This window comes from Photinus pyralis, unplaced genomic scaffold (genome assembly GCF_008802855.1).
Source record: "Photinus pyralis isolate 1611_PpyrPB1 unplaced genomic scaffold, Ppyr1.3 Ppyr1.4_LG10, whole genome shotgun sequence".
In the NCBI taxonomy this organism is placed as follows: Eukaryota; Metazoa; Arthropoda; class Insecta; order Coleoptera; family Lampyridae; genus Photinus; species Photinus pyralis.
Window position 1 is genome coordinate 10,125,123 of NW_022170250.1, and position 19,549 is coordinate 10,144,671.

Sequence of the window (19,549 nt, forward strand, 5' to 3'; positions counted from 1 at the left end):
AGTTTCTTGACTTTCTGTGATCCTGATACACCTATGTCGAAGCAAAAAATTGTTATTGAAACACGGAAAGTCGTTTAACGGTTTTTGAAAATCACTGACCGTCAGTAACTCCTATATCTTCAACCCATTCTGTGATCCCGATACGATTTAAAAATGATTGCATCAGGAGAACATAATGATCTGACAAGAAATCTTTCACTTTCTTGACCTTCTGTGATCCTGATACACCTATGTCGAAGCAAAAAGTAGGTATTGAAAGACGGAAAGTCGTTTAACGGTTTTTGAAAATCACTAACCGTCAGTAACTTCTATATCTTCAACCCATTCTGTAATCCCGATACGATTTAAAACTGGTTGCATCAGGAGAACATAATGGTCTGACAAGAAATCTTGCAGTTTCTTGACCTTCTGTGATCCTAATACACCTATGTCGAAGCAAAACATTGGTATTGAAAGACGGATAGTCGTTTAACGGTTTTTGAGAATTTCTGAACGTCAGTAACTCCTCCAACTTCTACCCTTTCTGTGATCCCGATACGATTTAAAAATGATTGCATCAGGAGAACATAATGGTCTGACAAGAAATCTTGCAGTATCTTAACCTTCTGTGATCCTGATACACCTATGTCGAAGCAAAAAATTGGTATGGAAAGACGGAAAGTCGTTTAACGGTTTTTGAAAATCTCTGACCGTCAGTAACTCCTATATCTTCAACCCATTCTGTGATCCCGATACGATTTAAAACTGATTGCACCAGGAGAACATAATGGTCCGACAAGAAATCTTGCAGTTTATTGAGCTTCTGCGATCCTGATACACCTATGTCGAAGCAAAAAATGGGTATTGAAAGACGGAAAGTCGTTTAACGGTTTTTGAAAATCACTGACCGTCAGTAACTCCTAAATCGTCAACCCATTCTGTGATCCCGATACGATTTAGAACTGACTGCATCAGGAGAACATGGTGGTTTGAAAAGAAATCTTGCAGTTTCTTCTGTGATCCTGATACACCTATGTCGAAGCAAAAAATTGGTATTGAAAGACGGAAAGTCGTTTAACGGTTTTTGAAAATCACTGACCGTCAGTAACTTCTATATCTTCAACCCATTCTGTGATCCCGATACGATTTAAAACTGATTGCATCAGGAGAACTTAATGGTCCGACAAGAAATCTTGCAGTTTCTTGACCTTCTGTGATCCTGATACACATATGTCGAAGTAAAAAATTTTTATTGAAAGACGGAAAGTCGTTTAACGGTTTTTGAAAATCACTGACCGTCAGTAGCTCCTACATCTTCAACCCAACCTGTGATCCCGATACGATTTAAAACTGATTGCATCAAGAGAACATAATGGTATGACAAGAAATCTTGCAGTTTCTTGACCTTCTGTGATCCTGATGCACCTATGTCGAAGCAAAAAATTGGTATTGAAAGACGGAAAATCGTTTAAGGCTTTTTGGAAATCACTGACCGTCAGTAACTCCTATATCTTCAACCCATTCTGTGATCCCGATACGATTTAAAACTGATTGCATCAGGAGAACATAATGGTCTAACAAGAAATCTTGCAGTTTCTTGACCTTCTGTGATCCTGATACACCTATGTCGAAGCAAAACATCGGTATTGAAAGACGAAAAGTCGTTTAAGGGTTTCTTTAATAGGGTCTCTAAGAGATTCCGGGAGAATCCAAAGGGTCCAGTTATGAGCGGAATGAGCGTTTCGAGTGTGTTTACAGTGTTGCCGCTTTAGAAATGAGTGGCCTGGCTGTGACTCTTGTGCTGTCACATTGGTCTACTGCAACGGTAATTTAGACATTACAGAAATGGAAGGGAATCCCTTTGGAAGTCATTTAAATATCAAAATCAATTTAAAAAACTTTTGCCGCGGTTGCCTCCGCGACGAAAATGACCTAAAACGCGTCTCGAGCCCCAGGGAACGTCTCTGCGAAATGTTCGTTTCACTTAGCGGCATCGAAATTGAGGTTAGTTTTCTCTACTCACAATCGCTACTAATCCTGGTTTCCTCGCAGATCAACGAAGACGGCCTCCCTTTCAGCTTCTGCCAGTCGTGCGAGGAGAGGCTGATCAACTCGTACAACTTTCGCAAGCAGTGCCTCGACTCGCACAGGTCCCTCACCGACTTCTACGAGAAATCGACAGAGGAAGAAGCCGTCGAGGCGCCCGCCGCAAAAATTGAAGAAGTTTGGCTGACCAGGCCACGTCTATCTCGATTCGATTGCGACGAGGTGAGCGATGCGATCGAGAATGCGAGGAGGGACTTTTACACTAGCACCACCTGCGTCCGGTGCGGATTTACCAGCAGCAACTCACGAGCCTTGTCAGTGCACGTGACGCACGTCCATAAGTATTGCTCCGACCGCAACGACTCGCCTGATCGGTCGGTTTTAGGGACTTGAAGGATCGATGGTGTTCCAAATGCAACGAGGAGTGTGACGATTTAGAGGAACACGTACGCACGCATTCCTCCCCGTCCTGTCGGTTTTGCAGTAAGCCGTTTCAAAGTATCGGGCGTCTCGTCGAGCATTTGCACTGTCATGCCGGTCTGTGTGTTACGGTTTCGCATCGAAAATAACTGGAAAGTTGCAGACACCCGGCCAATTCCGTGTACTTCTTGTGATAAATCGTTTGTATCTCATCGGCATTTAAAGATACATCTGAGGACGCATACGCAAGAAAAGCCCAAGAAGTTTGGGTTACGGGAACATCAGAAGCAGCATGAGTTAGACCCGTACGTATGGTTTTTGCGTGACCATCCTGTATATGTAAGCTCTTCATTTGCATGAATTGCAGTGGTTTACTTTTTGTAGCACCCTGTATAATACAATTTACATTCTGAAACAAAAGGATATTCCTTGGTTTTATTACGGTTATATTTTTACTTATGTGACCACCCTGTACACATTATATCAACATATGACAGATTTGTACCGAACACCCTGTATGCTAATGCAAACGTATATGTTGAAGGAGGATGAAAAAGATTTGTATAACACCTTGTATTATATACTGCGCGGTTTGTTTTTTTTGCTCGCCCTGTATATATTAACTTTTAACTTATTTCCAAAATGGCGGCACATTTTGTAAACCATTAAAAAAATATGTCCTATGCATTTTTCTAAAATGTAGCTACTCTCTAGGTATTATATACAAGGTGTTTCATGCCGAATGTCGGCTATCTAGGTAGGTTATATCTCAAAAGGAGATCTTGCAATATTTTGAAAATTTGACAGTTGATAAGAGGATATCAAAATATTTTCAAGATGGTGGCGCGTCTGGATATATCAGTTATGTGAAATAGAACATTATTTCATCTTTAGATTCTAGGTGAAATTTAGCCGTTTTTAACATTTTAATTTTTGTCAAAGGTGATGTTTGTAGATTTTCAAATTTATTTTGGAATTTTTCCGAACCCGCATGCACACAATTAAAATTTTGTAGAATTCGTATAGACTTCGAGAATTTTTTTAGAATTTTTCCGCAATTTTTTTAGAATTTGTGGTATTTTTTTCCGAACGCACATGCGATTTTTAGAATTTTTGTTTAACTTTTCTTGAATTTTGAATTTTTTAGAATTTATATAGAATTTTTAAAATGTTTTAAAGAATTATTTTCCTAACGAACATGCGCACACAATTATAATTTTATACGATTGGGAACTTTTTCGAATTTCTATAATTATTTAGAATTTCTTCCGAGCTCACATGCACACTTTTTTTACATTTTCTAGAATTTTTTAGAATTCGTTTAGAATTTTCTACAATTTTTTTCGGACCGAACATGCACACTTTTTTTGTTTATTTCAAAAATACAATGTGGCAAATTTTGTGGATTTTTTTAGTTTTTTAGAATTTTAGTGTACACACAATTTTCTTTCCCCCAACCGAAAATCCCTGTAGAATTGGGTGTATACTAGTATCTTGTGGAATTTCCTAGAATTTGTTTTAATTTTTCTAGAATAGGCTAGAATTTTTTAGATGGTTCAGAATTTTTTCCGAACGCATATGCACACTATTTTTTATAGAATTCTCAGATTTTTCTAGAATTTTGTAGTTTTGTAGAATTTTTTTTTAATTTGACAAAATTTGAAGTGATTTATATACCGAGGGAAAATCCCTGTAGAATTTGGGTGTATACTAGTATCTTGTAGAATTTCCTAGAATTTTTAAAACTTTCTAGAACCTTCTAGATTTTTTTCGAACTTGAATTCTTGAATCTGTTTAGAATTTTCTAAATTTTTTTCCGAACACCCATGCACACATTTTGAGAATTTTCTAGAATTTGTTTAGCTTTGTAGATTTTTTTAGAACTTTGAATTTTTTTAGAATTGTTTAGAATTTTCTAGAATTTTTTTTCTGAACGCACATGCACACAATTTTTTATACCTACGATTTTAGGAATTTTCTAGAATTTTTTTAGAACTTCATAGAATTTCTTTAGAACGTTACTTGAATTCTTTAATTTGTTTAGAATCTGGTTAGAATTTTTTTTACGAACGCACATGCACACAATTTTTTAGACGATTTTGAAAATTTTCTAGAATTTTTTTAGAATTTCCTAGAATTTCTTTAGAACTTTACTGGAATTCTCGAATTTTTTTAGAATGTTTGGAATCTTCTAGAATTTTTTACCGAATGCGCATGCACACAATTTTTTCTACGATTTTTGGGCTATTGAGTTTTTTAAATTTTATAGAATATTTTTAGAATTTTCTGCAATATTTTAAGTATTTTAGAATTTTTTTAGAGTTGTCTACTTTTCTTGAATTCTTTTAGAATCTGTTTAGAATTTCCTAGAATTTTCTCCGAACGCACATGCACACAATTTTTTATGGAATTTTCAAAATTTTTGAGAATTTTTTGAGTTTTGTAGAATTTTTTTGAAGTGGTGTACCCTGAGGGAAAATTACTGTAGAATTTGGCTGTATACCAGTATCTTGTAGAATTTTCTAGAATTTTTTTGTAGAATTTTCTAGAATTTTTTTCCGAACTCACATGCACACAATTTTTTATACGATTTTTGAAATTTTCTAGAATTTTTTAGAATTGTGGTGTACACAATATTTCAAGTTGTTTACACTGATGAAAATCATTGTAGAATTTTGGTGCACACTAGAATTTTCTGGAAGTTTTTTTTAGAATTTTCTGGAATTTTTTAGTTATTTTAGAATTTTCTAAATTTTTTTATTAGAATTTTCTGGAACTGTTTAGAACGGTCTAAAATTTTTTAGATATTTTAGGATTTTCTAAATTTTTTTTAGAACTTCTTGAATTCTTGAATTTTTTGTGAATCTGGAATTTTCTTGAATTTTTTACCGAACTCATTTTTAGATTTTTTTATTGAGTTTCTTTAGAATTATTAGAACATTTTTACGATTTTCTAAGATTTTTTAGCTATTTTAGAATTCTTATAGAATTTTCTAGAATTTGTTCAGAACTTTTCTTGAATTCTTTTAGAATCTGTTGACAATATCCTAGAATTCTTTCCGTGCGCTCATGCACGCAATTTTTTGAGCACTTTTTTAAACGATTTTTAGAATTCTTGTAGAATTTCAGTGTATACTACTATCTTGTCGAATTTCCTAGGATTTTTTAAAATCTTTCTAGAACTTTGTAGAATTTTTGAGAATTTTTTGAGAATTTACTACAATTTTTTCAGAACTATTCTTGAATTCCTGAATTTTTTTAATCTGTTTAAAATTTTCTAGAATTTTTTTCCGAACTCATATGCACACAATTTTTTATACGATTTTTGGAATTTTCCAGAATTTTTTAGAATTTTGGTGTACACAATATTTCAAGTTGTTTACACTAATGAAAATCATTGTAGAATTTCGGTGCATACTAGAATCTTTTAGAACGTCTTGGCAATTTTTCTAGAATTTTCTGGAAGTTTTGTTTAGAATTTTCTGAAACTTTTTAGAACTGTCTAGATTTTTTTAAATGTTTTAGAATTTTCGAAATTTTTTTATTAGAATTTTCTAGAATTTTCTGGAACTTTTTAGAAGGGTATAGAATTTTTTGGATATTTTAGAATTTTCTAAATTTTTTTGAGAACTTTTCTTGTATTCTTGAATTTTTTGTGAATCTGGAATTTTCTTGAATTTTTTACAGAACTCATTTTTAGATTTTTTATTGAGTTTCTTTAGAATTATTAGAACATTTTTACGATTTTCTAAGATTTTTTAGCTATTTTAGAATTCTTATAGAATTTTCTAGAATTTGTTTAGAACTTTTCTTGAATTCTTTTAGAATCTGTTGACAATTTCCTAGAATTCTTTCCGTGCGCACATGCACGCAATTTTTTGAGCACTTTTTTAAACGATTTTTAGAATTCATGTAGAATTTCAATGTATACTACTATCTTGTCGAATTTCCTAGGATTTTTTAAAATCTTTCTAGAACTCTCTAGAATTTTTTAGAATTTTTTGTGAATTTACTGCAATTTTTTCAGAACTATTCTTGAATTCCTGAATTTTTTTAATCTGTTTAAAATTTTCTAGAATTTTTTTCGGAACTCACATGTACACAATTTTTTATACGATTTTTGTAATTTTCTAGAATTTTTTAGAAATTTGGTGTACACAATATTTCAAGTTGTTTACACTCATGAAAATCATTGTAGAATTTCGGTGCATACTAGAATCTTTTAGAACGTCCTGGCAATTTTTCTAGAATTTTTTGGAAGTTTTTTTTAGAATTTACTCAAACTTTTTAGAACTGTCTAGATTGTTTAAATGTTTTAGAATTTTCGAAATTTTTTGATTAGAATTTTCTAGAATTTTCTGGAACTTTTTAGAACGGTATAGAACATTTTTACGATTTTCTAACATTTTTTAGGTATTTTAGAATTCCTATAGAATTTTCTACAATTTTTTTAGAACTATTCTTGGATTCCTGATTTTTTAAAAATCTGTTTATAATTTTTTAAACGATATTCAGAATTTTCTAGAATTTTTAGTTTAGTGTAATTTTTTTTAATTTCAGTGTACCTACACAAAATTTGTGTGGTTTACGCTAGGTAGAAGTTGGGTGTATACTACTATTTTGTAAAATGTTTAAAGATTTTTCTAGAATTTTTTTAGAACTTTTCTTGAATTTTTGAATTTTTTTTAAATTTTTTCCGACCTTGCCAAACAGTTTCATTCAAACATTTACAAACAATCCCACCATTTTTAAAATACGACTCCTCATATTCAATATGTGCAACGTAAAACACTTTTTAAACACCCTGTATATGCAAAAATGGCACATGAAATCAAACACAACATCGCCAAACTTGTTTGAAACACCCTGTCTACTGTTTTTTTAATTTCTTTTAAATACGCCCCGTGTATATGAAAAATATGACGTGTTGATATATGAAGGAATTGAATTGATAGTCTTAGTTTATTCTATTATACAGCTGGTTCCGTACGTTCTGTGATCACTCTGTATATATGAAAATTTGATACTACAAATGTGCAGTCTTATTGTAACTTTTTGAATATTCACATTGCTAAACACCCTGTATACTTCATACTGAGCTTATGTATGTATGTATTTACAGTGTATGCAAACAGGAGGAGACTTTGCAGAACGACCACCCAGCTCGTCCTCCCGACCATACGCTGTGTACAGTATGCGGCAAGCAGTCCAAGTGAGTGTTAGCGCGAGACTCGACATCAGTATATCGCCTGTACCGTTTGCAGATCCCCGTATAAACTGAAAGTGCACATGCGCATGCACACCGGCGAGACGCCGTACAAGTGCGGCTTTTGCGCGCGAAATTTCGCGACTCGCTACCAGGTGGTCGTCCACGAGCGCACGCACACCGGCGAACGACCGCACGTGTGCCACGTCTGCGGCAAGAGCTTCACGCAGTCGAGCGTTCTGAATACTCACATGCGGCAGCACACCGGTCGACCGGTCGTGTGCAAAATTTGCGATCAGCGATTCTGCCGACCGGCCGAACTTCAGCTGCACCTGCGCAAGCATACAGGTAAAATTCGCGTCGCGATTACGCCCTAACTGTTTTGTCCTAGGCGAAAAGCCGTACGTGTGCAGCGAGTGTGGGCGCTCCTTTATACAGCGCAGCCATTTGGTTGAGCACAACAAGACCCACAGCGACCTGCGGCCGTATCAGTGCGCTCACTGCGGCAAGGGCTTTAAGCAGCGTTCGTCGTTAAAATCGCACCTTCGAATCCATTCGGGCGAAAAACCCTTCAAGTGCGCACAGTGCCCGTATGCGTGTCGACAAAGTAGCCATTTAACGCAGCACATGAAGATACACGAAGAGAGAAAGATAGAAGAGACGTTTGTGTGTTCGGTCTGTTTTTTGGCGTTTAGCGAACAATCTCAGCTCGTCTCGCATTCGGCAACCGCGCACGCGCTCCACGCTTCATCGTAGGGTTATTGTATTTTTAAAGAATAAAGTATGAAGTATCTTTCTTGTTTTTTACTGGGTAAAACACTATTTAAAAAAAAAAGAAGTTTGGGTGACGAGATGAGTGATAAGTTTGTCAATGAATTTTACACCTTTGCGTTTCTGTGATCCTGATCTGACTATTAAAAGACAAATTTCTATCAGGAGATACCGTTTCAAAAATTTACACATATACATATACCGCTTCATAGCGAACGTGAATAAAAATATGTTCCGACTAAGAGCGATAGCTACGTGTGCATTTTGATAAGAACGCAAGCGGTTTTTGAGATAAACTTTTGCCTCCCTTATTTTGAGGGAAAAAAGAGCGTTACTGCTATTTTTGAATTGCGTCGTTAAGAAGCGGTAATTGAAATCAGTTTGTTGGCAAAGTGTGAGTTACTTGCAAGCTTAATTTTATGGTAAAATCGAAGCGTCTCAATTTTGCAGGAAGCCCGTTTATTTACGAGTGAGAAAATTTACTCGAAGAAACATTTTCGAGTAGAAGAAACACTTGGCAAACAAAAACGAGATAAAGCTGCCTTAGCAAGCCAAAATAAAACGACGATATTCCGCTTACATTTTTGACGTTAACTTGAAATTGAAAAACAGCAATTATTTTAAAATTTGAACATTATTTTTTGAAATGGGATCATCGCGGGTGGGGTACGTGGGCTCTTGTTTTTAATGGGATCAGTATCCCTCTTTTGTTTTTTTTAAATTGGGATCATTGAGATGGATGGGATCTTTGACCCCTGCTCTTTTAATTTTCTTTAATGTTGTCCCCTCGTATGGTTTTTTTGAAATGGGATCATTGGGATGAGTGGGATCTTTGTCCTCTGATCTTTGGTTTTTAAAAAGGATCTTTGTCCTCTGCTGTTTATTTTTTTGGGATCATTGTCCCCTCGTTTGGGTTTTTTTGAAATGGGATCATTGGGATGAGTCACTTTGACTTTTTTTGTCGAAATTGGTTTCCAGTCCATAACTTTTGATTGAGAGGTCTAATTGAAAAAGTATGAATCGTTTTGGATTCTACGCACCAAATTTAATAAGAAAAAGTGTTTTCCCGAGAAATTTTGGTGCAGTCGATTTTTGGCAAAAAAGGAAGGTTATACACTGCCTTTTTTAGAGGCCTGAAAAAAAAATTGTCTGAGATCGACCGGGAAAAAACTTTTTCTTATAGATTTGTCCCTGTAGAATCCATAATTTCCAACAGTTCCAAGATTGGACTACTAGATCAAAAGTTACAGCCCTTTGATGAGTGGGATCTTTGTCTCCTGATTTTTGGTTTTTTAATGAGATCATGTCTCCTGCTCTTATTTTTTTTTAACGGAATTATTAGGATTGATGGGATCTTTGTCACCTGCTGATTTGGTTTTAAAAATGGGACCATAAACCCCTGCTTTTTTTGTTTTTTTCTTTCTGGAGTGGATTCATTTAGGTGTTTTTGTTTTGTTTTGTTTTTTTTAATTGGAGCATAGTCGCCTGCTCTTGGTTATTTTAAATGCAATCATTTGGATGGGTAGAATCTTTTTTCCTCGCTCTTTTGTTTTTTTTTTAATGAGATAATTGACCCCTCTCTTTTGTTTATTTTAAATTGAGATGGGCTGGATCGTTGTCCCCTGCTCTTTTAGTTTTTAATGGGATCATGTTGTCCCCTCTTTTGGTTTTTTTTTAAATGGGATCATTGGAATGGATGGGATCGTGTTGTACCCTGATCTTTGGGTTGGGATATCACTGTCTCCGCTTTTGTTTTTTTAAATGGGAACATTGGGTTGGGTGGTATCTTTATCCCCTGCTCTTTTGGTTTTTTGATGGGATCATATTGTCGTCCTCTGATCTTTTGTTTTTTTTTTGAAATGGGATAATTGTAATGGGCCGTGAATCTTTGTCCCCTACCCCTTTGTTTTTTAATGGGATCATTGTCTGTGTTTTAAATGTTATTATTCGGATGAGAGGGGCCTTTGTCACCTGCTTTGTGGGTTTTTTTTAATGAGGCCATACCCGTCTCCTTTTTTGTTTTTTTTTTGATATGGGATTATTGGGATGGGAAAGAACTTTGTCCCCTGCTCATTTGGTTTTTTGAATGGGCACGTTTGGATGGGTGGAATCTTGGTCCCCTGCTCTTCTGGTTCTTTAATGGGATCACTGATTGGTATCTCTTTCGCCTGATCTTTGATTTTTTTAATGGGATCACTGTCCTCTCCTTGTTTAATGCAATGATTGGGATTGGTGTGATCGTTGTCCCCTGCTCTTTGGGTTTTTGAAAATGGGATCATTGAGATGGGTGGAAAATTCGTTCCCTGCCCTTTTTGTTGTTTTTCATGGGATCATTGTCTCCTCGTTTGTTTTTTTTAATGCAATCATTGGGATGGGTGTGATCCTTGCCCCCTGCTTTTTGGTTTTTTAATAGAACAATTGTCCCCTGCTCTTTAGGTTTGGTTTTAATGGGATCACTGTCTCCTCTTTTGGTTTTTTCAAAACTGGTATGATGGGGATAAGTAGAAGCTTTGTCCCCGACTTTTGATTTTTTTATTGTGATCATTGCCTCCTCCTTATGGTTTTTGTCACCCGCACGTCAGTAAGGGAGGTATTGCATTGGGGTAAAAAGTGATCCCCTCCCCCCACATGGTGTCTTTTTCCACTGCTCTTTTGGATTTTTAATGGGAGCACTGTATCCTCTTGTTTTTTTGAAATGGTACCATTGGGGTGAGTGGGATCGTTGTCCCCTGCTTCTTTGGTTTTTAAAAAATGAAATCATTGGGATGGGTGGGATCTTTGCTCTGGCCTGCTCTCATTCACCCCTCTTTTGGGTTTTTTTAAAAAATGGGATCATTGGGATGGCTGGAATCTGTGTTCCCTGCTCTTTTTTGTTTTCTGATGGGATCATTGTCTCCTCTTTTGAATTTTTTTGTATGGGATCATTGGTATGAATGGGGTGTTTGTGCCCTGCTCTTTTGGATTTTTAAATGAGATCATTGTGCCCCGCCATTTTGTTTTTTAAATTGTATCTTTGGTATGGGTGGGATCTTTGTCTCCTGCTCTGTTTTTTTAAAAATGAAGTTTGGGTTTTTTTGAAATGGGATTATTGGGATGGGCAAACATCCCAATCATCCCTTTTGTTTTTTTTTTGAAAATGGGTGGAGTCTTTGCCCCGGCCGGTTTTTTAATGTTTTTTTAATGGGATCATTGGGATGGGTGGAATGTTTGTTCCCTGCTCTTTTTGTTTTTGTAATGAGATCATTGTCTCATCTTTTGAATTTTTAAAAAAATAGGATTATTGGGATGGGTGGTATTGTCACCTACTCTTTTGGTTTTTCAAATGGGTTCAATGCCTCCTGCTCTTTTGGTTTTTTCGAAATGGGATCATTGGGATGTTGGAATCTTTGACCCCTGCTCTTTTGTATTTCTGATTTTTTTTTTAAATGGGACCTGCCCTTTTTTATAAAGGGTGTATGGATGAGTGGAAGAGAATAAATTCTGCGTTTCTGTGCTCCTGATGTAACTACTTATCCGTAAAAAAATTTGTAGCGGAAGATACATAGTAGACGAGAAGGTGCATGATAAAATTGACTCCTTTGCATTTCTGTGATCCGGATGTAACTATTCTATCAGGAGATACGTAAAAGGGATATTTTGACTAGGAGAACATACAAATAAAAAATTGTCTGTCAATGAATGTACCTACTCAGTTTTGCGTTTTTATGATCTTGAGTAGACTGTTTTCAAAAGAGAATTTTGGATCAGGACATAACAGGCCAGGTTTCTGTTATCCTGATGTAATCATTTTTAGAAGAAAAATTTGTTCTAGTCAAAAAACAGTATTGCAATTCTCTGAAAATTTGTATCAGGAGGTACGTGATGAAAAGGTGCTTCTGAGAAGATATTAAATTTTCTTACGCTTCATCTATGTTTAAAGGAGGAATTTTAATCAGGAGAACATGATGAGAAGAGGTTTATCAATGAATTTAACGCGTTCTACCATTTCCGTGAACCTAGTTCGGCTGTTTTTGAAACAGAAATTTGGATCAGGAGAGCAATACCTGCTTCACTTCCTTGCCTCTCTCTACTCTTGATACAACAAATTCTTAAATAAACATTCCGTGATCCTAATACAACCATTTTCTAAGCAATTTGGGCCCGGTGAACATGATACGTGGAAAGGCGTCTGGCAATAAATTTTACATATCACTGCATTTCTGTGACCCTTTTCAAAAAGAGGTTTGTATCAGGAGAGCATATGAAAGGTATCGATCAAACAGTTTATGGCTTTTTGCGTCTCTGTGACCCTAATAAAGCCATTACTAACCAATAAATTTGTGCCAGGACAGGTGACAGGTAATTTTTTCGCGTTTCTATAGGTTTGTGTTTTAGTCATCAAAATTTGTATCCGGGGAACATAATACGTAAAATGCGTTCGACAATAAATTAAACGATTTCTTACATTATCGTGATACTGTGTAACTATTTATTAAATAGGCGTTTGTGCGCGAGGAACACAGCATTTGAAATGTAGTCATACACTTCTTCTTCTGTGATCCTGATACAACGATTTTTCAACGAATAATTTATATCGAACATTCTTATAGAAATTTTGTATCGGGGGAACAATACTTTACTTTCTTTCTTCTCGCTAATACTGATACAACAAACTTTGTATCAGGAGGACAATACCTTAGAGGTATATCTATCAATTAACTTATGGTCTTCTTGTATTTCCGTGATCTTGATGTTTTTACAGAAGTTTGTTATCGGGGAACATAATTCAATTTCTACATGGCTATTTTTGACAGAGAAGTTTGTATCAGGAGAACAGACCGGTAATTATCATAATCTATGAAATCTGTCCTTTAATTAATTATATTTTTTCCGAGCGTCTGTGAGCCAATAAACCCATTACATTGAAATCTGTTGCAAGAGAGAAAGACAATTGGAAGAAATTTGGATCAGGAGAACAGGTGTTCTTGATCGTTTCTGTGATCCTGATGACGTTTGTATGAGTTTGTTTCAGAATTGTTTTCCCCAGAAGTAGAATTGGTGAAAAGGTTTTGAGCAATCATTTTTTTCATTTCTGTGCTCCTGGTACAACTAAATATTACTTTTATCGCATCTATCGAGTCTTGGAGTAACTGACTGATGCAATTTTAAGAAAATATCGAGAAGGATATTGAGTGTTCCGCAAGCATTACTTACCTCAATTGAATAATTGAAAAGAAACGCGTGCATTTTTCTTTAAATGAGGGAGAAAAGATACAATTATTCAAATTATTCCGTCGAGAAGTTGGCCACTTACACGTCTCGCCCCAATAAATAATGATAGCGCAATTTTTATGTAACGCCCGCGCTTACAAATCGAACCGCAGCGAAATGGGGACAAGGGCGCGTACGAAGTGAGTAGTTAATGTTATTTATTCTTTGAAACGTTTTCGGACAAAAGGGCGCCTGCACGGCCAGTCTACGCGTCTCCACTCGTGACGTCACGGATTTTCTTCTAAAAGTTTCCACCACGTAACATGTGAATGTAGCAAATCGCGGGGGTGATTATTGAATTCGTTTTTACTGAATGAAATCGTTTCCAGAATGAAGGGGTTGTGCCACCCTAAAAATTGTTTTCATTAGTATGTGAAACGAGCTCATATAATTTTGTCGATCTTCACAAATCACCACCTTACAGCCAGATATATGTAACTTTTATCTTTTAAAGGGGGTACATATTCAATTGAAATAAAAATACCCCAAAGAGATTTATAAATTTAGAACTTCTACCACGAATCTAAAGGCTACGTGGAACATTTTACTGAATTAGATACCTGGAGGAAGATAAACTGAATGGAACATGAGTGAATTCGATAAAAAGTTGGGGGGAACTTGGGGACAGTTAAGAACAAAATGAGGGAAGCTTGAGGGGAACGCAAAGAGAATTTGAGGAGAAAACTTTTAGATGAAATTGAGGAACAATTCCTTATACCACAAGCGAGCATTAAATATGTTAGGAGTGGATTAGGGACGAGGACGGGGGGGGGGGGGAGCCGGAGGGGTATGGAATCCTAATAACTTTTTGTATTTTGCTGAAATTGTTCAAAAAGTTTTTGAAAACTTTTAACATCTTTCTTCTGTCGTAGTTCGAGGTTGTAGTGTGGTATTCTTGAAATCCTTTTAAAATTTTCCTCAAAATTTTAATTTGAAATTCTTCTTGAAAATGTTGTTGAACATTTTTTGTAATTTTGTTGAAATTTTCTTCTAAATTCTTTAAAATTTGATTTGAAATTGACTTCAGATTCTACGGAAATGTTCATGAAACTTTTGCGAAATTCTCTTGAAATTTTGTTGAAGCTTTTTTTGTAATTTTCCGAGGTTAGGTATATCCAAATTTTTTTGAAATTTTGTTCTGCTTTTTAAATTTTATTTGAAATTCTTTTGAAACTTCTCCGTTTTTTGTAAGTTTTGAAATTTTCTGGAAATTTGCGAGAAAGTTTTCATGCAATTTTCTTAAAGTTATCTGAAAATTGACTTCAGGTCCTTCTGAATTTCTTTAGCATTTTGACATTTTGAATTTTTAAAGCTTTTTTGTAATTTTTCCGTAATTCTATTAAAAGTTTCTTGAAATTCTTTTGAAGTTGTATTGCAGTATTATTGAAATTTTTAAAAAAATTTTAAATATTCATTCGGAATTTGAAAGGCTTTTTGAAATTATCTTGCTATTTTATTGAAATTTTCTTGAAATATTCTTGAAAAATCAATGTTTATTTTCTTCTACGTATCATAAAATACTCAGGCGTTCGCTGGGGGTTTTTAAGGAGTATTCCCTACCCCACCTCCGAGCATTAAATATCTTAGGGGTGGATATACAACCGGGGAGTCTGAGCGGTGCTACGTTCTCGCACAAAAAGTTTGGCCCTAGAACCCCCGCGATACTTTAAGGGGTATCCCCTACCCCACAGGCGAGCATTAAACATCTGAAGGATTAATATAGAATCTGGGGGACTGTTGGTATGGAATACCCCCCAGGAAAAACAGGAACGATTAATGTTTATTTTCCTCCACATAAAAAACTAAGCGCGCGTTGGAGGGAGGAGTATTTCATCCCCCCCCCCCCCCGTCTCTTCGGTGCTATATTATCGCTCCAGACGTTCGGTCCTAGGACCCTCGTGACACATATTCAAGAGGATAAGAGTGGCGAGGCAGCCGGTTCTGAGAACGTATGCAACATCGGGGGACCTGGGAGGTATGGAACACTCTCCAGCAACAAAAAATTCGATAACCATTTCCCAAAAATCACCATGGGATCATTCCTAAACTCTTAAAAATGCATTCCTCGTATACTTGGTGGGTATTTCATACCTCCCAGACCCCCCGGTGACTGATTCAAAGGAATCTTAAGGAAAACTTGAGGGAAAACTGTAAAGAGAGTGGTAAGGCAGCCGATTTTGGGGGAGAATGCAACACCGGGGGGCCTGGGGGTATGGAAAACCCTCCAGCAACAAAAAATTCGATGACCATTTCCCAAAAATCACCATGAGATCATTCGTAAACTCCTAAAATGCATTCTTCGTATACTGGGTGGTATTCCATAACCCCAGATCCCCCGGTGACACTTTCGATGGAATCTTAAGGAAAAGTCGGCGAACAATGTAATGAGAGTGGTGAGGCAGGGGGGTATGGAATACCCTCGAGAAACAAAAAATCGATGACTATTTCCCAAGAATCACCATGAGATCATTGGTGAATTCCTATAAATGTATTCTTCGTATATACGTCCATACCCCCCAGAGACTCATTCGAAGGAATCTTAAGGAAAACTTGAGGGAAAATTGGAATGAGAGTGGCAAGGCAGCCGATTTTGGGAGAGAATGCAACAACGGGAGGCCTGGGGGTATGGAATACCCTCCAGAATATTCGATGATCATTTCCCAAGACTCTGCGGTGATGGAGTTGATGAATCTCTGCCGAACTCGCCTTCGACTTTTTGAATCTTCTGGGCCTAGGGATTTCGGCGAACTTTAAATTTAGAATTCTCAGCAGCTCAATGCCGAGCGAGCCGAAGGTGAGTTCGGCACAATTTCACTACAAATTTGACTTTTTCTAAAGCTCTGTTATATTCACCGAGTGCCTATGGGCCTTGATGGCAGTTGAATTGGTCTACTAACGATTCCACCCTTAAATATAGGCGAAATCATGCCACATATCCAAAGGTTTTTGGCCAGTTTTTGGCATATATCAAAGCCTAGGGTGTCAGGATTGTCGAGCGAGTCGAATGCACAATTTTTATAATAATCTGACTCTGTCTCAGAGCTGGGCAGAATACTTCAAAAAGTATTTGAATACAGTAAAAAGTATTCAAATACTTGTCACTCAAATATATTAAAAACTTAAAAATAAAATGTCTTATAGAATGTGGCCTGTCCAATCCATAATTTCAAACAGTTCCAAGATTGGGCTACTAGTTCAAAAGTTGCAGCCCTTTGAATCTTCTTTCGAAATTGGTTTCTAGTCTATAACTTTTGATTGAGAAGTCTAATCGAAAAAGTACGAATTGTTTTGGATTCTACGCACCAAAATTAATAAGAAAAAGTGTTTTCCCGAGAAATTTTGGTGTAGTCGATTTTTGGTAAAAAAGGAAGGTTATACACTGCCTTTTTTTGAGCCCCGAAAAAAAAATTGTCTCAGATCGACCCGGAAAAAAATTTTTCTTATAGAATGTGGCCTGTAGAATCCATAATTTCAAACAGTTCCAAGATTGGGCTACTATTTCAAAAGTTACAGCCCTTTGAATTTCTTTCGAAATTGGTTTCTAGTCTATAACTTTTGATTGAGAAGTCTGATCGAAAAAGTACGAATTGTTTTGGATTCTACGCACCAAAAATTAATAAGAAAAAGTGTTTTCCCGAGAAATTTTGGTTTGGTCGATTTTTGGTAAAAAAGAAAGGTTATACACTGCCTTTTTTTTTGAGGCCGGAAAAAAAAATTGTCTCAGATCGACCCGGAAAAAAAATTTTCTTATAGAATGTGGCCTGTAGAATCTATAATATCAAACAGTTCCAAGATTGGGCTACTATTTCAAAAGTTACAGCCCTTTGAGTCTTCTTTCGAAATTGATTTCTAGTCTATAACTTTTGATTGAGAAGTCTAATCGAAAAAGTACGAATTGTTTTGGATTCTACGCCCAAAAATTATTAAGAAAAAGTGTTTTCCCGAGAAATTTTGGTTTGGTCGATTTTTGGTAAAAAAGAAAGGTTATACACTGCCTTTTTTTTGAGGCCCGAAAAAAAAATTGTCTCAGATCGACCCGGAAAAAGATTTTCTTATAGAATGTGGCCTGTAGAATCCATAATTTCAAACAGTTCTAAGATTGAGCTACTATTTCAAAAGTTACAGCCCTTTGAATCTTCTTTCGAAATTGGTTTCTAGTCTATAACTTTTGATTGAGAAGTCTAATCGAAAAAGTACGAATTGTTTTGGATTCTACGCCCAAAAATTATTAAGAAAAAGTGTTTTCTCGAGAAATTTTGGTTTAGTCGATTTTTGGTAAAAAATGAAGGTTATACACTTCCTTTTTTTGAGGCCCAAAAAAAGGTTAAGTATTCAAATACCTTGCGAAGTATTCGAATACTAAATATTTGTGAAAGTATTTGATTACAAATACAAATACTGCTTCCATAAAAGTATTTAATTACAAAGTATTTGAATACTTTGAAGGATTTGAATACTAAAAAGTATTTACAAAATCGAATACTGCCCAGCTCTGCTCTGTCTTTTGTTATATTTGTGCTTCTTCCATAAAAGTATTTAATTACAAAGTATTTGAATACTTTAAAGGATTTGAATACTAAAAAGTATTTACAAAATCGAATACTGCCCAGCTCTGCATACAGGATATTCAGACACGTATTTTTATTTCATTCAATTCATTAAAACAAACTGTAGTGAAAACTCAAAAAAACTGCTTGGCATACTAATATTTTGTGCGATTTCGTTGTGGGTGGTTTTTCTGTGACACTGTAACGATAAGAACTTCTAAAAAATGATTGATTTTCCGTCTCTGTCTATCCGTCAACATTTTCCCGGTCCCGATTTCAACCCGTATATCTTACTTGGCAGCAGTTCTGTAATGTTTAGTAAACTTCGGTTCGTGATTGCTGCTGGGATGACCGCTAGTGATCTGGACTAGACAATTTTAATTAAGCCATAATTCCAATCGGAGAACTTAGCAAACGGAATAGGTTAGAATGGAAAGTAATCAAGGAATGCCTAAATTCATTAACGAGTATTACAATTCTAATGCCACAACATATTTAAGTAGGCTGACTGAAAATGTTGTAGAATACAATATTTCAGGTTCCTTGCTTTGAGCATTGTAAGTTCGTAATAATTGCAAAGGATAAATTTAAAATTAACAGTAAAACGAAAAAAACGGTAGGAGATATACGAAATTAAACTTTCACATTTAACCTAAATCCCCAACTGTCCAAACAGAAGCTTTCATGCTTTGAAACTTGCATATCGCTTAAAATACTTTCCCAAATCTATATCTTTCACGCAATTTTTCACAACCTGTCGTGTTTGATATTCGCGTTTGTTGTATACCGACCTTGCGTTAGTTATTTAGATTGGTATTGATTTGGGCCAGAAACCCGCTGAACTAAATTCCTTAAATCGTTCCTGTCGTGGTTTCTACTATACGCAAAATTCCATTTCGATTTCCAAAGCGATTTCGTAATTGTTCTTTCGCAAACATATTTTTAGACCGGTAGACTGGTAACGATGTTAAAGGAATAAATTACGCTGTCAAAGTGGAGAACATCTGAAGCTTTGCGTTAATTTTCCGTCAGAAGGGAAAATGTTGGATTGCTTTCGTTTCTTAATTTAAAATTGCGAAACTTACTAAATACGTTTTTACTGCATCGCGAAGTGCTCGTTCGGATTGTGCAGTTGCATTCTATCTAATCGTGCACTCTATCAAGCACAAACAAGCAATGCAATTGCACACGTTTCCTTTACGGTAGGTACGTCGAACTATAAGACAAATTTATCTGAAAAGGCGAGTTAGTGCAGCTTTCTTTGGCTAATTGGACTTTTTGTAAAACTGACGGCAGTTTTTTCGTGACAGGTAATTTAACACACAGTTTG

The 19,549-nt window shown here is 35.8% G+C and overlaps 2 protein-coding genes across 5 annotated transcripts in view; one reads left to right on the top strand and one right to left on the bottom strand.

Annotated features, from left to right (window-relative positions):
* The window catches only part of LOC116162064 (probable cation-transporting ATPase 13A3), a 280,669-nt gene that overhangs the window by 217,181 nt on the left and 43,939 nt on the right, over positions 1-19,549 (bottom strand). The window lies entirely within an intron of this gene.
* Positions 1,794-8,444, top strand: LOC116162068 (zinc finger protein 436-like). The gene is made up of 7 exons (XM_031475597.1): positions 1,794-1,983; positions 2,032-2,366; positions 2,411-2,562; positions 2,609-2,750; positions 7,568-7,657; positions 7,710-7,999; positions 8,043-8,444. Exons 1-7 carry the CDS (start codon positions 1,825-1,827, stop codon positions 8,405-8,407), a joined length of 1,533 nt encoding a protein of 510 aa, XP_031331457.1. The 5' UTR covers positions 1,794-1,824; the 3' UTR covers positions 8,408-8,444.